Source organism: Benincasa hispida, chromosome 5 (assembly GCF_027475165.1).
Source record: "Benincasa hispida cultivar pf3 chromosome 5, pf3_genome.v1.1, whole genome shotgun sequence".
Taxonomy (NCBI): Eukaryota; Viridiplantae; Streptophyta; class Magnoliopsida; order Cucurbitales; family Cucurbitaceae; genus Benincasa; species Benincasa hispida.
In genome coordinates, this window is record NC_143482.1 from 3,654,432 (window position 1) to 3,672,692 (window position 18,261).

General features: G+C 34.6%; 1 protein-coding gene across 1 annotated transcript; it reads left to right on the top strand.

Annotated features, from left to right (window-relative positions):
* Positions 1–3,281: 3,281 nt before the first annotated feature.
* On the top strand, positions 3,282–17,193 carry AAS (Pyridoxal phosphate (PLP)-dependent transferases superfamily protein). The gene is made up of 13 exons (XM_039033004.2): positions 3,282–3,459; positions 3,584–3,704; positions 4,584–4,656; positions 4,989–5,219; positions 6,157–6,320; positions 6,975–7,115; positions 13,225–13,284; positions 13,973–14,137; positions 14,486–14,542; positions 14,694–14,758; positions 15,183–15,306; positions 15,540–15,677; positions 16,943–17,193. Coding segments are annotated over exons 1-13 (1,461 nt in total). The 5' UTR covers positions 3,282–3,457; the 3' UTR covers positions 17,063–17,193.
* The last annotated feature ends 1,068 nt before the right edge of the window (positions 17,194–18,261 follow it).

Genomic DNA, 18,261 nt, shown 5'->3' on the forward strand with positions numbered 1-18,261 from the left:
TAGATGGATAAGGCTGTGTATCTTATCCTAATGACACTATGGATACGATTCGCTTTATAGATGTTACGAGTGCTGTAAAGTACTACAAATGATATAATCCTGATAATTCATGTGGAGACATGTGAGCAAGGGTATCCTATACAAAGAGTTTATATAAGATCGGACCACGAAATAATTAGTTTCATTATATAACGCCGTTAATAGTAGAGACTTATATTTCACCAGGATGACCATAGGTGACATGACTTGAATCCCGGGTGAGTTGTGAACTTCTATCTATGAATGCGGTTCTTTGATTTGCATGAGTGAGAGTGGCCAGGTCGTAGACTCGATATGCCTACTATTTTGGAGATTTGTCTGATTAGAGAGCTAGGAACACAACTACACAAAATGGAATCTACTCACTCATTGATGTTAGAGTAAGTAGATAAATTGCTCCCTTAAAGGCTGATTTTGGGGCTTGAACAATGTGACCACACCCTTTCTTCACCCAAGAGGGATTTGGTCATAGTTGAACTATGACTTAGTGTTCATTAGAGGGATCAGTGATACTTAAGCAGTTAGATGTAACTATAGGGGCGAAATAGTAGTTTTGGTCAAACTGTACTTATGAGCAATTTGTGAAGGGTTATTACACAGTGACTGGTTATATCCAATGGACACAAAAATATATCTATAGTGTAAGAGTGCAACTGTCGGTCATTAGTGGGGTGATCGACAATTAATGGATATTGGGTAATTTAATTAAAAAGTTTAATTAATTATCAAAGTACCATTGGAGTTTCAATCTATAGATTCATAAGGTCTCATCTGTAACTCAATAGGGATAATTGAGAATTAATTTTTAATTAATTTGAATTGTTCAAATTAATTGATGGAGAATTATATATGATAGAATTAATATAATGTATTCGATACATCATAACATAAAGTTTATTTTGATAGGAATTAAATATTTGAATGTGATTCAAATACTAATTATATGAATTAGCATTTGAATCAACCAATTATACGAATGGGATTAATATAATTTAGTATAAATGTGATTTATATTAAATACCATGTTTTATTGAGGGATATAAAACTATAAGTTACATTGTATTCAATACAATATAATAACTATACGTTATATGTTATATTTAATATAACATTTAGTTATATATATATATATATATATATATATAATAAGTTAGTTATTATATATATTTTATTGAATTAAATTTATTTAAATTAATTTTTTTAAAATTAAAGGGAGGGAGTTAACAATTTCCCCCCTTAATTTACTATAAAAAAATGTGGAGATGGATGGTTGGTTTTTCCATCTTCTTCCCCTAATCCTGGAAAGTCAGATTTTTCTTTGGTTTTTTTACTCTTAGAGAACATAAGAGAAGAAAATAATTTTTTTCTTCCTCTCAAAATCCTCTCCCTCATCTTCCAAAAGAAACAGAGACCACACATCCTGCCAATTCTCTTCTCAAAAGAGATTACAGAAGGCTCCGCTTGGTGGTGTCCTCTTCGAAGAGTTTGATTGGATCGAGGGATTACGTGAAAACTTTTTGGCTTTAAGGTTAAGTTAATTTATTCCTTAATTCCCTCTTTAAAGCATGTTGTAATTTATTGTAATGTTTTTTTTTTCCTGTTTTGTAATTTGAGATTTTGTGAAAAACAAAATTTGGGAACGATTCCCTTTCGCTGCGGAACTTCACCGTTCCTTCAGATGCAATATTAAGAAACTTTGAAGTCCAAGTAGAGCAATTAGTGAATAAGCTAAAAAATGGTCTAGAGGGAGCATTGCCAAGCAATATAAAAATCTTGCAAAGGTTTGAAAAATAACAGTGTAAAGTTGTGACAAGGAAAAGTAGATTGGAGAACGAAGGATCATCACTCCCAACAAAGCTTGAAAAAAAGACCCCTGAAGTTGAAGGGAAACCGAGAAATAGTCTAGCACAGGAACAATTCTAGAGAAAGTAAATGAAAAAGGAAAGAAAAAGAAAAAGTTGGTAGAGAATGCGCCCACATTTTCCCCAAAAGTTAATAACATGTATAAAAAATGAGAGATTACCACCCCATTTCCCTTTGAGATTTAAGGAAGCAAGCTAAGTTTCCCAATTCAAGAAAAGTTCATAGACATCTTGAAATACCTTCACAATAATATCCCTCGAGCCATTGAGTTAATGTCTAAATATGTGAAGTTCCTAAAAGATATATGGGCCAAAAGAGAAAACTCCCAAAGTACGAAATAGTTGCATTAACTAAATGTTGCAGCGTGTTGGTGACAAGCCGAATTCCACTTAAGCTTAAGGAGGATAAAGGAAGCTTCACCATTATGTATTCAATTAGAGGACAATGTAGAGGGAGGGAATTATGTGACCTTGGGGCAACCATCAACTTGATGTCATGTTCTATTTTAACCTAAATAAGCAATGGTGAGATAAAACCTACAATTGTCATCTTACAATTAGCTTACTGTTCCATCACTTGCCCCAATGGAGAGATTGAAGACATATTGGTTAAAGTTGACAAGTTGGACTTTTCATTGACTTTATCGTATTGGACTGTGAAACAGACCATGAAGTATCGATAATCTTAGGACGATCGATTTTTTGCAACATGAAGAACTCTAATTAATGTCTAGAAGAATGAATTTGACCATGAAAGTCAATAATGAGCATCTTACCCGCAACGTTCTAAATGCTCTCAAATACCTTAAGACATGAAAAATGTTCTATTAGTCTTTTCACTATAAACTTTGATATCATATTTGTAATATAATCTTTTACACAAAAATTATTGTTATTATTTAACTAATTTCGATAAAAATTAATTTTGAATGACTAAATTTAAAATTTTGTACAAATAAATGACTAAAATTTATCAAATTCTAAAGAAAAACCAAAATAGTATTTTAACTTAAAAAACTTCAGTGGTGCACCATCTTTTGTATCGCCCAAACTACACCTAACAAAACTTTGTCATATGACAAAAATTATATTTTTAAACATTTGAATTATTTTTCTTAAATTAAGAAAAAAGATGAATGAATTAGGTTCACTTAATCCTAAATCAATACCCAATTTAATTTTTATTAAAGGGATATTATTTTTAATGATAAAACTATCAAAAATATTTTTATGTATAGTAAAATATATTATCTATCATTGAATTATAGATTGCTATTCACTCTGATAAAAATCTATCATCTCACTATAACATTTTACTATATTTATAAATAAATCAGTTCATTTTCTTTTATTTAAAAGAAATGATAATTTAATTAATATATGTGGGCTCAACCTGAATGCCGATACAATCGTCGTCTTCGTTATTTATCCACTTCACCATTTCTGAGCGCAGATAAAAGCAAAGCGTTAAAGCTCTTCATAAGAAGGCCTTGATTGCTCCGTCGCATTATCCAATCATCTTTCCGGACTCAGTTTTGAGAAGCCCAAGCAGAGAAATGTAGGTCATGAACTCTAGGATGGCCTTTTCGATTCTTCCTTTTTTTTCTCTTTGACGGCAGTATAGGGATTTCGGCTATTAATTCTTGTTTCTGTTAATCTGTGGTTGATTTTTGAGTCGATAGGGATAATGAATTGAAGCCGATGGATGCTGAGCAACTCAGAGAACATGCTCATAGAATGGTGGATTTCATTGCTGATTATTACAAAAGCATCGAGGATTTCCCCGTGCTCAGCCAAGTAGAGGTTGCATTGCCTTTTCCTTCCTCCTTTTTCTATTCTGAGTGTCGATTGCTTTTAGTTGTACTTGTTAATTTTTGAATGAAAATTTTCTATGTCGCATGCTAGAATGTGAGTGTGAATTAGACGTTTCTCGAAGTGGTAGAGCACAGTTTTATCTATTACATAGTTACGCTTCCATTATTGTTCATACTTATTCGATATTTATTCATGACCTAGTTTCAATCTTGTTCAATGTTATTTACAAATTTCTTTCACTTTTTTTTTTTTAAAAAAATATTTTTTTTGGATTTGTATTATGATTCTGCAACCAATCTAAATTTAACGCTGATCTTTTATTTATTAAATTTGCAAGTTGAAGTTGAAGTTGAAGTTGATTGCATTTTTGTTTTTCATTCAGCAGTCTTTTGCTTATGATTTTTAATGGAAAGGTGTTTATCAATTTTTTCCCTTCACTCTTTGAATTTTCTTTCTTAAAATTGCGAACAAAATGAAGAATATACGGCCCAACTATTATTTTTTTCTATTTTTCATTTTGAAATTTATTTTATTTATGTATATTTTGAAAGTGTTCTCAAAACTAATTCAAAATTTAGAGGTATATTTTATTGTTTAAATTTCTCAAGTGATATTAAGAAGTAATGAAGCATATTGAAAATAAAAGCGCTATTAAAATGGATGATAATTCAATGGTCTTATTTTTAATTTTACGAAATGTTGATAAAGTTCTTTTTTATTTTCATTTTAAAATAACAAAAAAGGAGAAACAAAAAGTTGACGACAAAGGGCACGGTAATTGACATTTACTTTTTTCTTGAGTCAGAGATTCAAATCTCTTTATCTCGTTTCACTTTTCTTTTTCTTCCTTTTGGTATTTTCATGCAGCCCGGTTATCTTCGAAATCTTCTACCAGAATCCGCACCTCATAATTCAGAATCTCTGCAAAGTGTTCTTGATGGTAAAGTTTCTGAATCTTGTCGTGAAGGATAAAATTATCATTTATAAGTAATACCCCAAAAAGTTTGGACACTTTATTGGGACGGGCTCAAAAGTGATTTTATTTGGTTCAAGGCATTTAATGGTATTTAAGTGTAACATAATTTGGAATTATTGGTTAATATTTTAAACCATGATGATTATTAATATTATTATTTTTTTTAAATTGTAAAAAAGAAAGTGAGGTCAGTAAAATGCAAATAGGAAACTTCATAGGTTTTTCTGTTAATGTTTGGGTCTTAAATAGTTCAATGGGACTTGAAATCATATTGCCACTAAATTTTCATGATTCAGATGTACAGAAAAAGATTTTTCCAGGTGTAACACATTGGCAGAGCCCCAGCTACTTTGCTTATTATCCTTCTAACAGCAGCATTGCCGGATTTCTTGGGGAAATGCTCAGTGCAGCTTTTAACGTTATCGGTTTTAGTTGGATTACTTCTCCAGCTGCTACAGAACTTGAGATGATAGTTCTTGATTGGCTTGCCAAATTACTTAAGCTGCCTGATGACTTTCTCTCGTCAGGTAGTCCCATCGATTACGATGTTGCTTTTGAATGTTTTTTGATGAACAATGAAGCTTTCTCCCAGATTCTTTTTACCTTTCGAATCAATTTAAGTGTTCATTTCATTTCCTTAAAAAAGAAAAATAAATTTAAGTGTTCATTTCATATTTATAACATTCTTATTAAGTGAGGATCTCAGCTAACATTAGTTCATTCAAACAAGGGAAACTATGAAGCTCGAGCAGCTAATTAAGTATTGTATGATTGACTTATATTTAGGGCATGTTTGAGATTGATTTTTGAAAGGATTAAAATCACTTTTGTAATGTTCAAAATCACTTCCAGCAGGCCTTTAATCATTCAAAAATCAATTTAATGTTTAATTTTACACTTAATGCCATTTTCATACCTCCAAAATTGGTTTAGAATGGTTCAAAACATGTTTTAGAGTGATTTTAAATTTAACAAAAGTGATCTAAACCATTTTAAAAATCACTTTCAAACATATCATTAAGATATATACTATTTTTCTTCTAAATGAATAAATTAATTTCGTGTACCTTACACTAACAAGGCTTCGTTTACACTTGCTATATTAATATACACTGTGATACTAGAAAGTTAAATTGGTGGGGTTATTACTTGATCTCTCCAATTGTCACCAAAAAAAAAAAAAGTCTCCTCTTAGGAGTTTCTCTTAGAATGGAAAAGAATATAAAGTAATTACGTTTGTTATTACTGCACATACTTCCATGCTGAAGGAACTTGAAGTCAAGTGTTAATTGTTATTTATTGTTATAAGATGTTAATTGTTATTTATTGTTATAAGATGTTAATTGTTATTTATTGTTATAATGAAACTTGTTGAAAGATGAGGACATAGAGGAACTATTGAGTTTGGTTTGCTTTAAAACATTCTGTGAAGTTTATGTAATAAAAGAGGGAATCTTGCTGCAGGAAAAGGCGGGGGAGTAATACAGGGAACTGCCAGTGAAGCTGTTTTAGTTGTGCTACTGGCTGCCCGTGATCGAGCTATGAGAAGATTTGGAAAAGATTCCCTTAGAAAACTAGTGGTTTATGCATCTGATCAAACACATTCTGCTTTACAAAAAGCATGCCAGGTAATTGAAGGTGGTAATATTCAAGCTTCAATCAAGGTTCTAAATTTGTTCTTAAAAATTGTCCTTCAATGAGGTAATTTATCATATCATTGGCATGTTTATATTATAAATGATGCAAAATTCTATCCCAAACACATTCCTTTAAACAATTCTATTAATAGATATCCTCTTTAGTTCATATGGTATGGTTTTTTGTTCGTTTGCACTAAATTCTACCATATAAATTTTCAGATGCTATCGAGTTCAAAGCTTAGACCTCAGAGATGCTTCATTTAGAATTTTAGTTTTTACTGTTGCTTCTCTTCTTCCACTGTGAAGATTGGGTCTTCTGCTTTGATGGCTTCCTCCCTTGAACCATATTTGTAAAATGACAATGTCTTCTTTTGTAAAAGACAATGTAAATACACCATTGATTTCTTTTGTCACAAGTCTTAATCTCATCTATCATTACTCCCTTAAGCCATATTTGTAAAATGAAAATGACTGAAATCAAAGTAATTTGGTAAGCTAAATATATATTTTTTAAGAGCTAAATGCCCTAAGGTCATCGATATTATTTTGATTGTGAGTTACTTGAATAAGTATGGACTCCAAAGAAAAAACTCCTGACCTATTTAAATGTATATTTTTGTTCTGCATTTTTTTTTTGGGTAGATTGGAGGCATTCATCCTGAGAATTGCAGATTGTTGAAAGCAGATATTTCTACCAATTATGCCCTCTCTCCCGATGTTCTTTCTGAAGAACTTTCACATGATACAGCCAGTGGATTAATTCCATTTTTCTTATGTGCTACAGTAAGTATGAAGAATAAGCTTACTCATAAGCTCTATAATTTCATTGAATACAAGTTGTTTCGCTGCAGTATCTAGGTTCCCCTCACCATCTCCATCTTTATCGAGTCTTCATGGACTCGTTCAGTCTACTACTTGACCTAGTATAAATTAACAATGGCCTTTAAAAGTTCAACAGTGAGATAAATCTGTTTATTGAACTGCTCAATTTTGTTAGTTTATGCTGGCCAATCTGATTTGCCAACTTCAGTCTTATTTTTCTTCAGGAAGAAAGTAAAGCAAATAAACATTGAAGATAAATGATGAAAAATAGAGTAGGGAAAGGAAAAATAGCACACCAAGATTTTACGTGGAAAACCCTAATTAGGGAGGAAAACCACGAGATAAGGGGATTCTTATTAGAAAATTGATACAAAGAAATACAACAGACCAACAGCTTAAATAGAGAACAGGGAAGCCCTAGGGTACAATGAAAAAGACAAAATTGCCCCTAGAGTGCAAAACCCTAATTTCAACACTCCCCTCAAGTTGGGGCGTAGATGTCAATAAGACCCAACCTGCTCACACATGCGTCAAACAACTGTCTAGGTAGTCCTTTTGTTAGGACATCTACAATCTGTTGATTGGAAGGAATATAAGGAACACAAATGTTGCCACTATCAAGTCTTTCCTTGATAAAATGCCGATCAATCTCCACATGCTTTGTTCTGTCATGTTGAACAAGGTTATTTGCTATGCTTATGGCAGTTTTATTATCACAGTAGAGTTTCATTGGACCGGTATGCTCTTGATCAAGGTCTTTCAAAAATTTTTCAAGCCATATCTCTTCACAGATTCCTAGACTCATGGCCCTGTATTCTGCCTCGACACTACTTCTGGCAACAACACCTTGCTTTTTGCTTCTCCATGTAACAAGGTTGCCCCGCACAAAGGTACAATACCCTGATGTTGATTTTCTGTCTACTACAGATCCTGCCCAATTAGCATCGGTGTAAGCTTCGATGCATCGCTTTTCAGTTTTCCTGAACATCAAGCCTTTCCCTGGAGAGGTTTTCAGATATCTCAAAATGCGCTCTACTGCCCTCATGTGTTCTTCGTATGGAGACTGCATGAAATGACTTACCATACTCACTGTATAAGAGATGTCGGGTCCAGTATGAGATAGATATATTAATTTCCCAACAAGTCGCTGATATCTTTCTTTGCTCACTGGAACACCTTTACTCATATTACTTAACTTTGCATTTGCTTCTATAAGGGTATCAACAAGTTTGCAACCCGTCATACCCGTTTCCTTAAGTAAGTCCATATCTCAATCGAGCTACTTCCATTCCAAGGAAGTATATTAGTTTTCCAAGGTCCTTGATCTCGAATTCCTCAGCCATCTTTGCCTTCAATTGGTCAATCTCTGAGGTATCATCGCCTGAAATAACAATGTCATCAACATAAACAATCAAAACTGCAATTTTCCTGGATACAGACCTTTTAGTAAACAAAGTATTATCAGAATGACCCTGTTTATATCCTTGCGACTTTACAAACATAGTAAATCTTCCAAACCAAGCCCTTGGTGACTGTTTTAGCCCATATAAGGACTTTCTTAATCTGCAAACTCGGTGATTAAACTGTTTCTCGAATCCCGAGGGAGGATTCATATAGACTTCTTCCTCCAGCTCTCCGTTAAGAAAGGCATTCTTCACATCAAGCTGGTGAAGGGGCCAATCCTTATTAACTGCAACAGAAAGGAGGACCCGAATTGTGTTTAGCTTTGCAACTGGCGAAAAAGTCTCGGAATAATCAACCCCAAAAGTCGGAGTAAAACCCCTGGCAACTAATCTGGCTTTGTATCTGTCAACTGTTCCATTGGGCCTATACTTTATTGTGAATACCCATTTACATCTGACTGCTTTATGACCACTTGGAAGATTGACTTGATCCCACGTATGATTTTTCTCGAGAGCTTTCATTTCTTCCATAACTGCGGCTTTCCATTCAGGACTTTCCAACGCCGTGTGTATACTGTTTGGTATCACCACTGTGTCTAGGTTTGTAGTGAGGGCCTTGAACTCAGGAGACAAATTACTGTAGGACAAGTAACTCTGCAACGGATATTTAGTACATGATCTAGTACCTTTCCTTAGGGCAATCGGAAGATCAAGGGATTCATCTCTATCTTTACTTTCTTCTGACATACTGCATTCTCCCTCCGGTTCTGTTATTTTTCCACTCTCAAAATTTTTTTCAGCGGGAATAAGAGATGCTTCTTTTTCAGGTTCTACCATGTTCTCAAGAGTCACACAATCATCTATCTTTGCACCATCATCGACCTCAATCACATCCTTGCTGTCATTATCTTCCCTGCTTTTGCTCTCAACATTTTCAACACAAACATCAGTTTTATCACATTTATTATCATGATCAGGGATAGGACTACTAGTACCTGGAACTGATCTCTGTTCAGACTCATGAACTGGAGCCGGAGAGATAACAGGCGATGCTATTTCCTTCATGAGATTCTTCCTATATTATGTGATCCAAGTGACTTGTTTGGTTGGGAGGATAGGTGCATTGGTACTGATACTGATATCAAGGATGGGTTCAGGTTCAGGTAAGGCAAAAAGGCCGGGACCCCAATTGGTTTCTTCACTGGAATGCTCCCTCTAAAGAGAACCATTGGGAAAGAATGGATGATCTTCAAAGAATGTCACATCCATAGAGACAAAATATTTTTTGGAAGGGGGGTGATAACACTTGTACCCACGCTGATGTAGAGGGTACCCTACAAAAACACATTTTTGTGCCCGATGGGTAAACTTGATACAGTTAGGTCCGTGTGTATGGACGAACACCACACAACCAAAGACACGAAGGGGTACATCAGAAAGAAGTCTGGAATTTGGGTAAGACTCTTTGAAGAAATCTAAGGGGGTTTGGAATTTTAGGACCCGGGATGGCATGTGGTTTATTAGATGGGTTGCTGTCAAGATAGCATCACCCCACAAATAAGAGGGAAGAGAAGTTGACAACATAAGTGAGCAGGCAACTTCAACAAGGTGACGGTTTTTCTGTTTGGCCACTCCATTTTGTTGAGGAGTGTACGCACAAGAACTCTGATGGACAACACCTTTGGAGACAAGGAATTCGCGTAAGGCGTTACTAAGGTATTCTCGATCATTATCACTCTAGAGAATAGCGATTTTGGCGTTGAACTGGGTCTCTATAGAATTGTAAAATTGTTGGAAAACTGAAGTGACTTCTGATTTATCTGTCAGAAGAAAAACCCAGGTTAGTCGAGTATGATCGTCAATAAAGGTTACAAACCAACGCTTTCCAGTTATGGTAGTGACTGGTGAAGGACCCCAGACATCGCTATGGAACAGAGTAAACGGTTTAGAGGGCTTATAGGACTGAGAAGAGAGAAACACGAGGCTGTTTGGCCTGGACACATCGCATTTCAATTTAGAAATATTAATGTTGCGAAAAAGATGAGAAAACAAATAATTCATATACTGGAAATTAGGATGGCCAAGGCGATAATGCCATAACATATAATCAGTTTCAGAAACAGAAAAATGGGAAGAAAACAAACTAGTCCTATCACATATCCTAAAGGAAGCTTCTTCAGTGAGGAAATAGAGTCCTCTGTCATGCCGGGCAGTGCCAATCGTCATCCCCGAGTTCAGATCCTGAAAAACAACATCATTAGGTGAGAAGATAACACGACACTTCAAATCTCTTGTAAGTTTACTAATAGATAACAGATTGTAAGACACTTTTGGCACATGCAACACATCTTGGAGTATTAAGCCGGCAAAGGGTGACACCCGTCCTTTTCCAGCAACGGGGGTAAAGGACCCATCTGCAATTCTGATTCTTTCATTTCCAGCACCAGATTGATAAGATAAAAATTGATCAGAAGAGCCAGTTAAGTGATCTGTGGCTCCTGAGTCTAATATCCACGGTTTATTACTAGTTATACTCACAAGGCCAAATGAGTGAAAAGTACCTGTATGGGCGATTGCACTTACACCCACAGTAGTAGTAATGCTCTGAGTAGTCTCCTGATTCTGAGTCTAAGTATCTCCAGTAACAGATTCACCTACAAGAGCCCGGCCTGGCTGTTGTTTCTTACCATTTGGCGGTCGGCTGTGAAGTTTCTAGCACTGATCTTTAGTGTGCCAGGGTTTTTTGCAATGTTCACACATTGGGGGTGGCTTACTGTTTTGTTTATCTTGGACAGGGCCTGATGTTTTGAAAGTAGCGGAATCTGTTGGTGTTATAGGTATACTGTTCATGGACCTCGACCTATCTTCCTCCAGGCGAACTTCAGAACAGACTTCCATTAGGGATGGTATAGGTCTGGTCCCCAATATACGACTTCGCACTGTATCAAATTTAGAGTTGAGTCCTAGAAGAAAGTCATATACGCGATCCGTTTCTTCAGACTGATAATGTAACACTCCTCCACAAGAATAGTTCCAAATCATTTCACGGCACAAATCCATCTTTTGCCACAACAGAGACAGTTTGTTAAAGTAAGCAGTAATGTCCATCGTTCCCTGTTTGCATTCATGGACCTGCTTACGTAGAGTATATAATCGTGTCTCTTGGAGTAGAGTTTCTGGGCTGCCTCTCAAATTTGTGACGGCCCTCAAGGGCCATTTTAATATATTGGGACCAAGAGAAGTAATTAGCACTATTCAACTTTTCTCCTATAATAATTTCAGAAGAATTGCCTATAGTTCCAGAACATAAATTTGAGGGGTAAGTAGGGAACGAAGTTATCGAGTTTTCAGGGTATGGGTTTAGATCTGGTTGGATCTTGGATATCGATCCCAAGGCTTCCCCAATAGCAGCAAGCTGCTGCTGAAACATCTCGTTCTGTCGTTTAATCTGCAACTGCAACTAGGTAACTTGATCTTGGATTATATTTCCTTGGTCCTGGTGGTATGATGAAGACTCACCCCCTCTAAACTCATCCATGATCGGCGAAAACTGCCCCATTCGATTGCTCATACCCGACTGGAAAATACCCATACTTCTTCCATCTGTCCTTTGGTGCGGTAGAGGTTGAGATGAGACACCGATCTGAGAGGAGAAGTCCGGCAGCAACCCCAATGGACGGGAACTGGATTGGTCAGCACTGTGCATCACGGATCTGGACCGGTCGGCGTTGGGTATAGCAGATCGGGGCTGGTCGACGTCGGTTGGCAGCGTCTGAGATCGGCCGGATAGTTTTCGTGTAGGCGGTCGCTGGTTGCCCTTGTCTGCGCGTGTCTGAACCAGATGGGTAGCTGCTAGTTCGCTGGTCGCCGGTTGCTAGGTCTGGCGGCTGGTCATTCCGTCTGCGTAGGAGTCGGCCGGCGGTGGGTAAGGCGGCGGCAGCTGGTCTTCACGAAAGTGAGGAAGAAGGGTTTGGAAGTACCTGTCTTTTTGGATAATACTGGTTATATCTGGGTTATTGATTTGGGATTGTCCTGTTGGATTTTCCTCAATAGTGGCCAGGGTTTCGTCTCCATGCTCTGATACCATGATGAAAAATAGAGTAGGGAAAGGAAAAATAGCACACCAAGATTTTACATGGAAAACCCTAATTAAGGAGAAAAAACATGGGATAAGGGGATTCTTATTAGAAAATTGATACAAAGAAATACAACAGACCAACAACTTAAATAGAGAACAGGGAAGCTCTAGGGTACAATGAAAAAGACAAAATTGCCCCTAGAGTGCAAAACCCTAATTTCAACAATAAATACTGAAGAAGAACCCATGTACCAGATTCTCTCTATGCAAAACTATGTTTTATCTTTTAACTATGATTTTGATCATCTTTTACCAGACTACAATGAGCCTCATGTATTAATATTATAATATTGACTGCAGAAATGTGTTTCACAAGAGTGGAGGTAGAAATTTTCACACACAGGAAAAATTTTACATTTGAACGTCTTATATTTTTCTAGTCTTTCAGTTTTGAAAATTGGGGTGGGAAGGGTGTTACAAGATTCTTCTGCATCTAAGACATTTACAGGGGCAATTGCCTCCTCCTTCCTTCTTCGCTCACTCCTAGTCCCATGTTTCAGTAATGCAGATTTGGTGCTTTTGCATGCAGGTTGGCACTACATCATCAACAGCCGTAGACCCTCTCCCAGAACTAGGAAATATTGCCAAAGTTAGCACTTCATTTATTTTTATTTTTATTACTTTTTTCCTTCCTCTGAATTGAAATGGCATAGTTTCTGAATTTTTAAGTTTGTTCCACTTTGGTGATTGAACTTTCAAAATGTACATTTTGATCCTAAATATTCAAGTTTATTTCATTTTGGTCTTAAAACTTTCAAAATATCTATTTTAGTCCTTAAAAATAACTATTTTGTTTCATGTGCCCAATGCTTGAAATCATACTCATTTTATCATACTAATACATACTCAAAGCTATGTCATTAGTTTATTAAAAACAAAATGTAGATAAGAGCCAAAATGGTTATCTTTTAAAAGTTGAGGAAGTAAAATAGACATTTAAACCTACTAATCATGTTTAAGAATGTTTTGTGGAAAAACAAAATGGAATATTAAAATACTTTGACAAGCCTCCCTATATTAACCATGGTGTGTAAGGGAAAGTTCTAATCATAAGATTTTGTTCAACATAATGCAGTATCAGAAATGAATTGCCATTGCTCTGCTAGCAATAGTATGATATACAAAGTACTTGCTAAATGGGTTCATGTAGTCTTTATTCTTGTGCAATGTACAAATTTTGTTAAAAAAACTATCCGTTGTGTTTATGATTTATAGATCTCTCTGATTGAATTTTAGCCCAAAAAATTTATCATGAGCAGAATCCTTGCTGTTGACAGAGGTTTGAAATGTGGTTTCACGTTGATGCTGCTTATGCTGGAAGTGCATGTGTATGTCCTGAATTTCGACAGTACATTGACGGTGTTGAAGAAGCCGACTCATTCAATATGAATCTTCACAAATGGTTCTTGACGAACTTTGATTGTTCAGCCCTGTGGGTCAAGGTATATGTATAACAATATCTGCTATCTGCTGACAGGATTTCAAAATGAAATGTCTGCTTCATTTGGTAAAATGTGTGTTAGCATGCTTATGCATGTCGTTCATGGGAGTATAAATGAATTCTCTAAGTCTGATAGATTCCTCGCACTACCTCTACCTCCCTTCAGAAAGAGCGAAAAAGGGATTGCAAAAAACATAGAAACCAAATGTTGTTGAGTTATTTTGTATTCCTTCATCCACAGTATTTCTGGTGTGCATTAGAAAATTGATTAGTGGATCTGCTATCTTTTTGTTCTCTTTGCATTTCTTTTTTGGGCGTCTATGTTAATTCACATGTGTTATGACCACAGGACAGGCATGCCTTGATCCGGTCACTTTCTACTAATCCTGAGTTCTTGAAGAACAAAGTAAGTCTGACCTACGATCTGCCTATTTTGTTGAAAATTCTTGCAACAAAATATTTTATTAGTGTTATGCAGGTAGAAATCGCAGTTATTGACTTGTATTGTTTGTATAACTATTTTGCTAGCTGTTTCTCAAATGCTATTGATGTTGCAGGCCTCTCAAGCAGAAATGGTTGTGGATTACAAAGATTGGCAAATTCCACTTGGGCGCCGTTTTAGGTGTGCCTCTAAAGTTCAAACGATATATGTCTAAAAAGGTTTTTACATTTTCAATCTAAGGGTTGTTTATATGTACAATGTGACCAGAAGACACTTAATATCCTGTCTAGATGACACTACACTTCAACTTTGAACAGGTTTTATTTGTCCTCAAGTCTTCTAAAAAATCATTATATCAAGTAAACTTCTTGAAACCTTTGTGATGGAGAAGAAAAATGCACCACACGATCTTACTTGAACAGGATCTCTGTTCTATTGGTTGCACAGTTGTGTTCTCGAGTTCTAAATTAGAAAAATACACCGCCATACACTGTGATTAAACTAGAAACCTGCATAGACTTTTTGTATGGGCATTTTCTATTTTAATCCTTGTTTCTGAGAACTGTTATACAGTCAGAGTAATCCTATGCTTTTCGTGTCTTAGATCATTGAAGGTCTGGATGGTGTTACGACTGTATGGTACAGAAAACCTTCAAAAATACATAAGAAACCACATCAAGTTGGCCGAACGTTTTGAAGCACTTGTACGTGAAGATCCCAGGTTTGAGGTTGTAAATTCTTATCTTTCCCTTTTGTTCTGTAGTCTTTCTTCCTTTATGGCCTTAGCATCTTAAAATAGTCGCGACATAATCTAATAGCATTCTAGGGAAAAAAGATACGAAAATTGACGTGCAGGGAAAAGGTGTATGAATAATAAGATCTAAATGGTCGGTGCCTGCGAATGCAGGTACCTCGTGTATGATACGGTCAAATTGTCATTCTTAAAAGTTTATATGTGCAGATTGTTACACCAAGGATATTCTCTCTAGTATGTTTTCGCCTTCTGCCGTCTCGCAAAAATGAAGATGGTGGCAACAAACTAAACCAAAGTCTATTAGATGCTGTAAATGCCAGTGGAAATATTTTCATTTCTCACACGGTAAGTTGTTTTAGTTTGTAGTATCGTAAAAATCCCCAGCTAGTAATTGTGTCTTAGTCACTGTGTATAGTGTTGAAGTATTGGTATAATAATTAAATTTAGGTTCAAATATTATGTTGGTTCTTATACTTGACTTTGGTTCATTTTGGTTTTTGTACTTTTAAAATATTCACTATACTTTCAATTTTGGTTCATTTTGGTCCTTACATTTCAAAATGTTTATTTTGGTTATCGAACTTTTAAAAAAGTGACCATTTTGATTCCTTAAAAATTAAATAAAAGTGAAAATTGAGGGACCAAAACGGTCAGTTTTAAAGGTATAAGGACCAAAATAAACATTTTAAAAGTACAGAGACCAAAATGAACCAAAGTTGAAAGTATAGAGTTCGAAATGAAAATTTTAAAAGTACAAGGACTAAAATGATGAACCAAAGCAAAAAAAATACAGGGATCAAAGTAGTATTTAGACCTTAAATTTACCGTAACTCAATAGGAAGTCTTGTACTTGAACTCTTGTACTGTCATTTTCTTTCTGATTATTATTGATTTTTGCATGTAGCCTTCTACATATTTTTAAGCACACGTGTGGGGTTGAATGTTGAAGTATTGATATAATTAAGGTTAAAAAACACTTTTGGTTCCTCAACTTTTATGAAAGCTACAATTTAGTCCCTCAACTTTTATCGGTAATGATTTAGTCTATGTATTTTCAATTTTGTAATAATTTAATTAGTCCTTGAATTTTAATGTATAACAATTTAGTCATTGTACTTTTAAATTCATAATAATTTAGTCTCTATTGTAAACAAATTTATCAAAATTAGATGTCAATTTTTATTATTTTATAATGTAGACTTTGTATTTTATAAAAGTATTGAGTCTCTTTAGTTTATCGGTTTATTTACATAAGAAATCTTATTAAATCTTAACTCTAATTTATACAATATGGACTAAATTGTTACAAATATTAAAGTACAATGACTGAATTGTTACGTAGTAAAATTCAAGAACTAAATTATTACAAAATTAAAAGTTGAGGGACTAAATCGTTACAAATCAAAGTTGAGAGACTAAATTATTATTTTTATGAAAGTTTAGGGACTAAAAGTTATTTTTAACCAATAATTAAATTTTTCATAACCTATCATAACTTAAGTTTTTAGTTTGGTTGGTGATTTAACGTATGATATTCTTTTGGCAATGTAAATACAAGAGAAATAAGAATAAGATATGTTTAAATTAACTTAATTTCAACAAAATTGCAGGTTTTATCAGGAAAATACATCCTTCGATTTGCAGTAGGGGCGCCATTGACAGAGGAAAAGCATATTAATTCTGCTTGGAAGTTACTCCAAGATGCGGCTTCCACTTTGCTTGCAATTTGAAACGTAGGTCTTTTATCTTATTTTCAAGTTTTATTTGCATCATAATCTCGTACATATATCATTTAGTGAGGAAATATACATCCTTGCAATTGTCGTACTAAAAAAAAATATTTGATTCTTCGTGTTTCAAACTATTGTTTTGACTTTAAGTTGTCAACATGCATTAGTTAGTCAGTCAAAGTGGGCTTAGTTAAGTAATAGTTGGCATGCACACTTCTTTTGAGATCGAAGGTTTGACTCCATCCCCAAAATTATAGTACTTAAAAATAACATTTTACAAACTAAAAATAGGCTTTGCTTCGTAGGAAGGTTTTTGTGAGGAGCTTGTAGGAAGGAATGCCACATCATTTAAAAATTGTCTACCCAATATGTCATAGCACTTCTTCATTAGTCAATTAATAGTGTTATTTTTTAAATTTTGGAAACCAAATAAATCTTAACTTTAAACTTTAGGGATCAAAAGTGCATTTTAGTTTCGTTAGACATGGTTCCAAATTCAAACATCATCTATTAAGCCTCTTTATTTTACTTTAACCATAAATAGAAAACTAATTCCTTAAACCTAAAACTAAATTAGATAATCGTCAGAAAATTGATTAGGAGCTAGCTAATAAACTATGCAAAATTCATCCACAAAATACTCAAATTTAAATCAGAGAAATTCAAACTCAACTGTGAAAATATCCAATCTTAGCCACAAAAAAGTGTTTCCAACCAGAATAGATAGTTACTGACAAACCAACTAAACAACTACCCCACAAATCATAAAAGTGAAAATAAACAAATAAATACAACTAAAGGATGTATTTATTGTCAATTATTCAATCCTAGAAGTGGATATGATGATTGAAAGTTTATAATTAAAATTGATTAATGGGTTTGAAATGAGTTTTTTTCAATCGTAAAATGAAATGGTCTTATTTGACTTCTATCCTTGAATGTTAGGGTTGTTTACAATTTTTATTTTTGTTAAATTATTACAACATAAAACTTTGGGGCATGTTTCAATTCAATCTTAAAATTATCATGTTTTTTAATAATTTCAAAATACAAGAGTCAAAAGGAAACTTTTCAAAGTCTAGAGACATAAATGAAATCAACTTTAAAGTTTAAGAGCATTTTGTATAACATTTACCGTGAAGATTGGATCGAAAAATGAATACACGATTCATATATGCATGAAAAAATCAATCAACCAT

Bases quoted from the DNA above. Each gene is read 5' to 3' on its own strand.
- AAS (XM_039033004.2), top strand. The intron at 7,116-13,224 runs GTAAGTATGAAG...TTTTGCATGCAG, and splicing joins CATTTTTCTTATGTGCTACA to GTTGGCACTACATCATCAAC. The intron at 14,759-15,182 runs GTGTGCCTCTAA...TTCGTGTCTTAG, and splicing joins CCACTTGGGCGCCGTTTTAG to ATCATTGAAGGTCTGGATGG.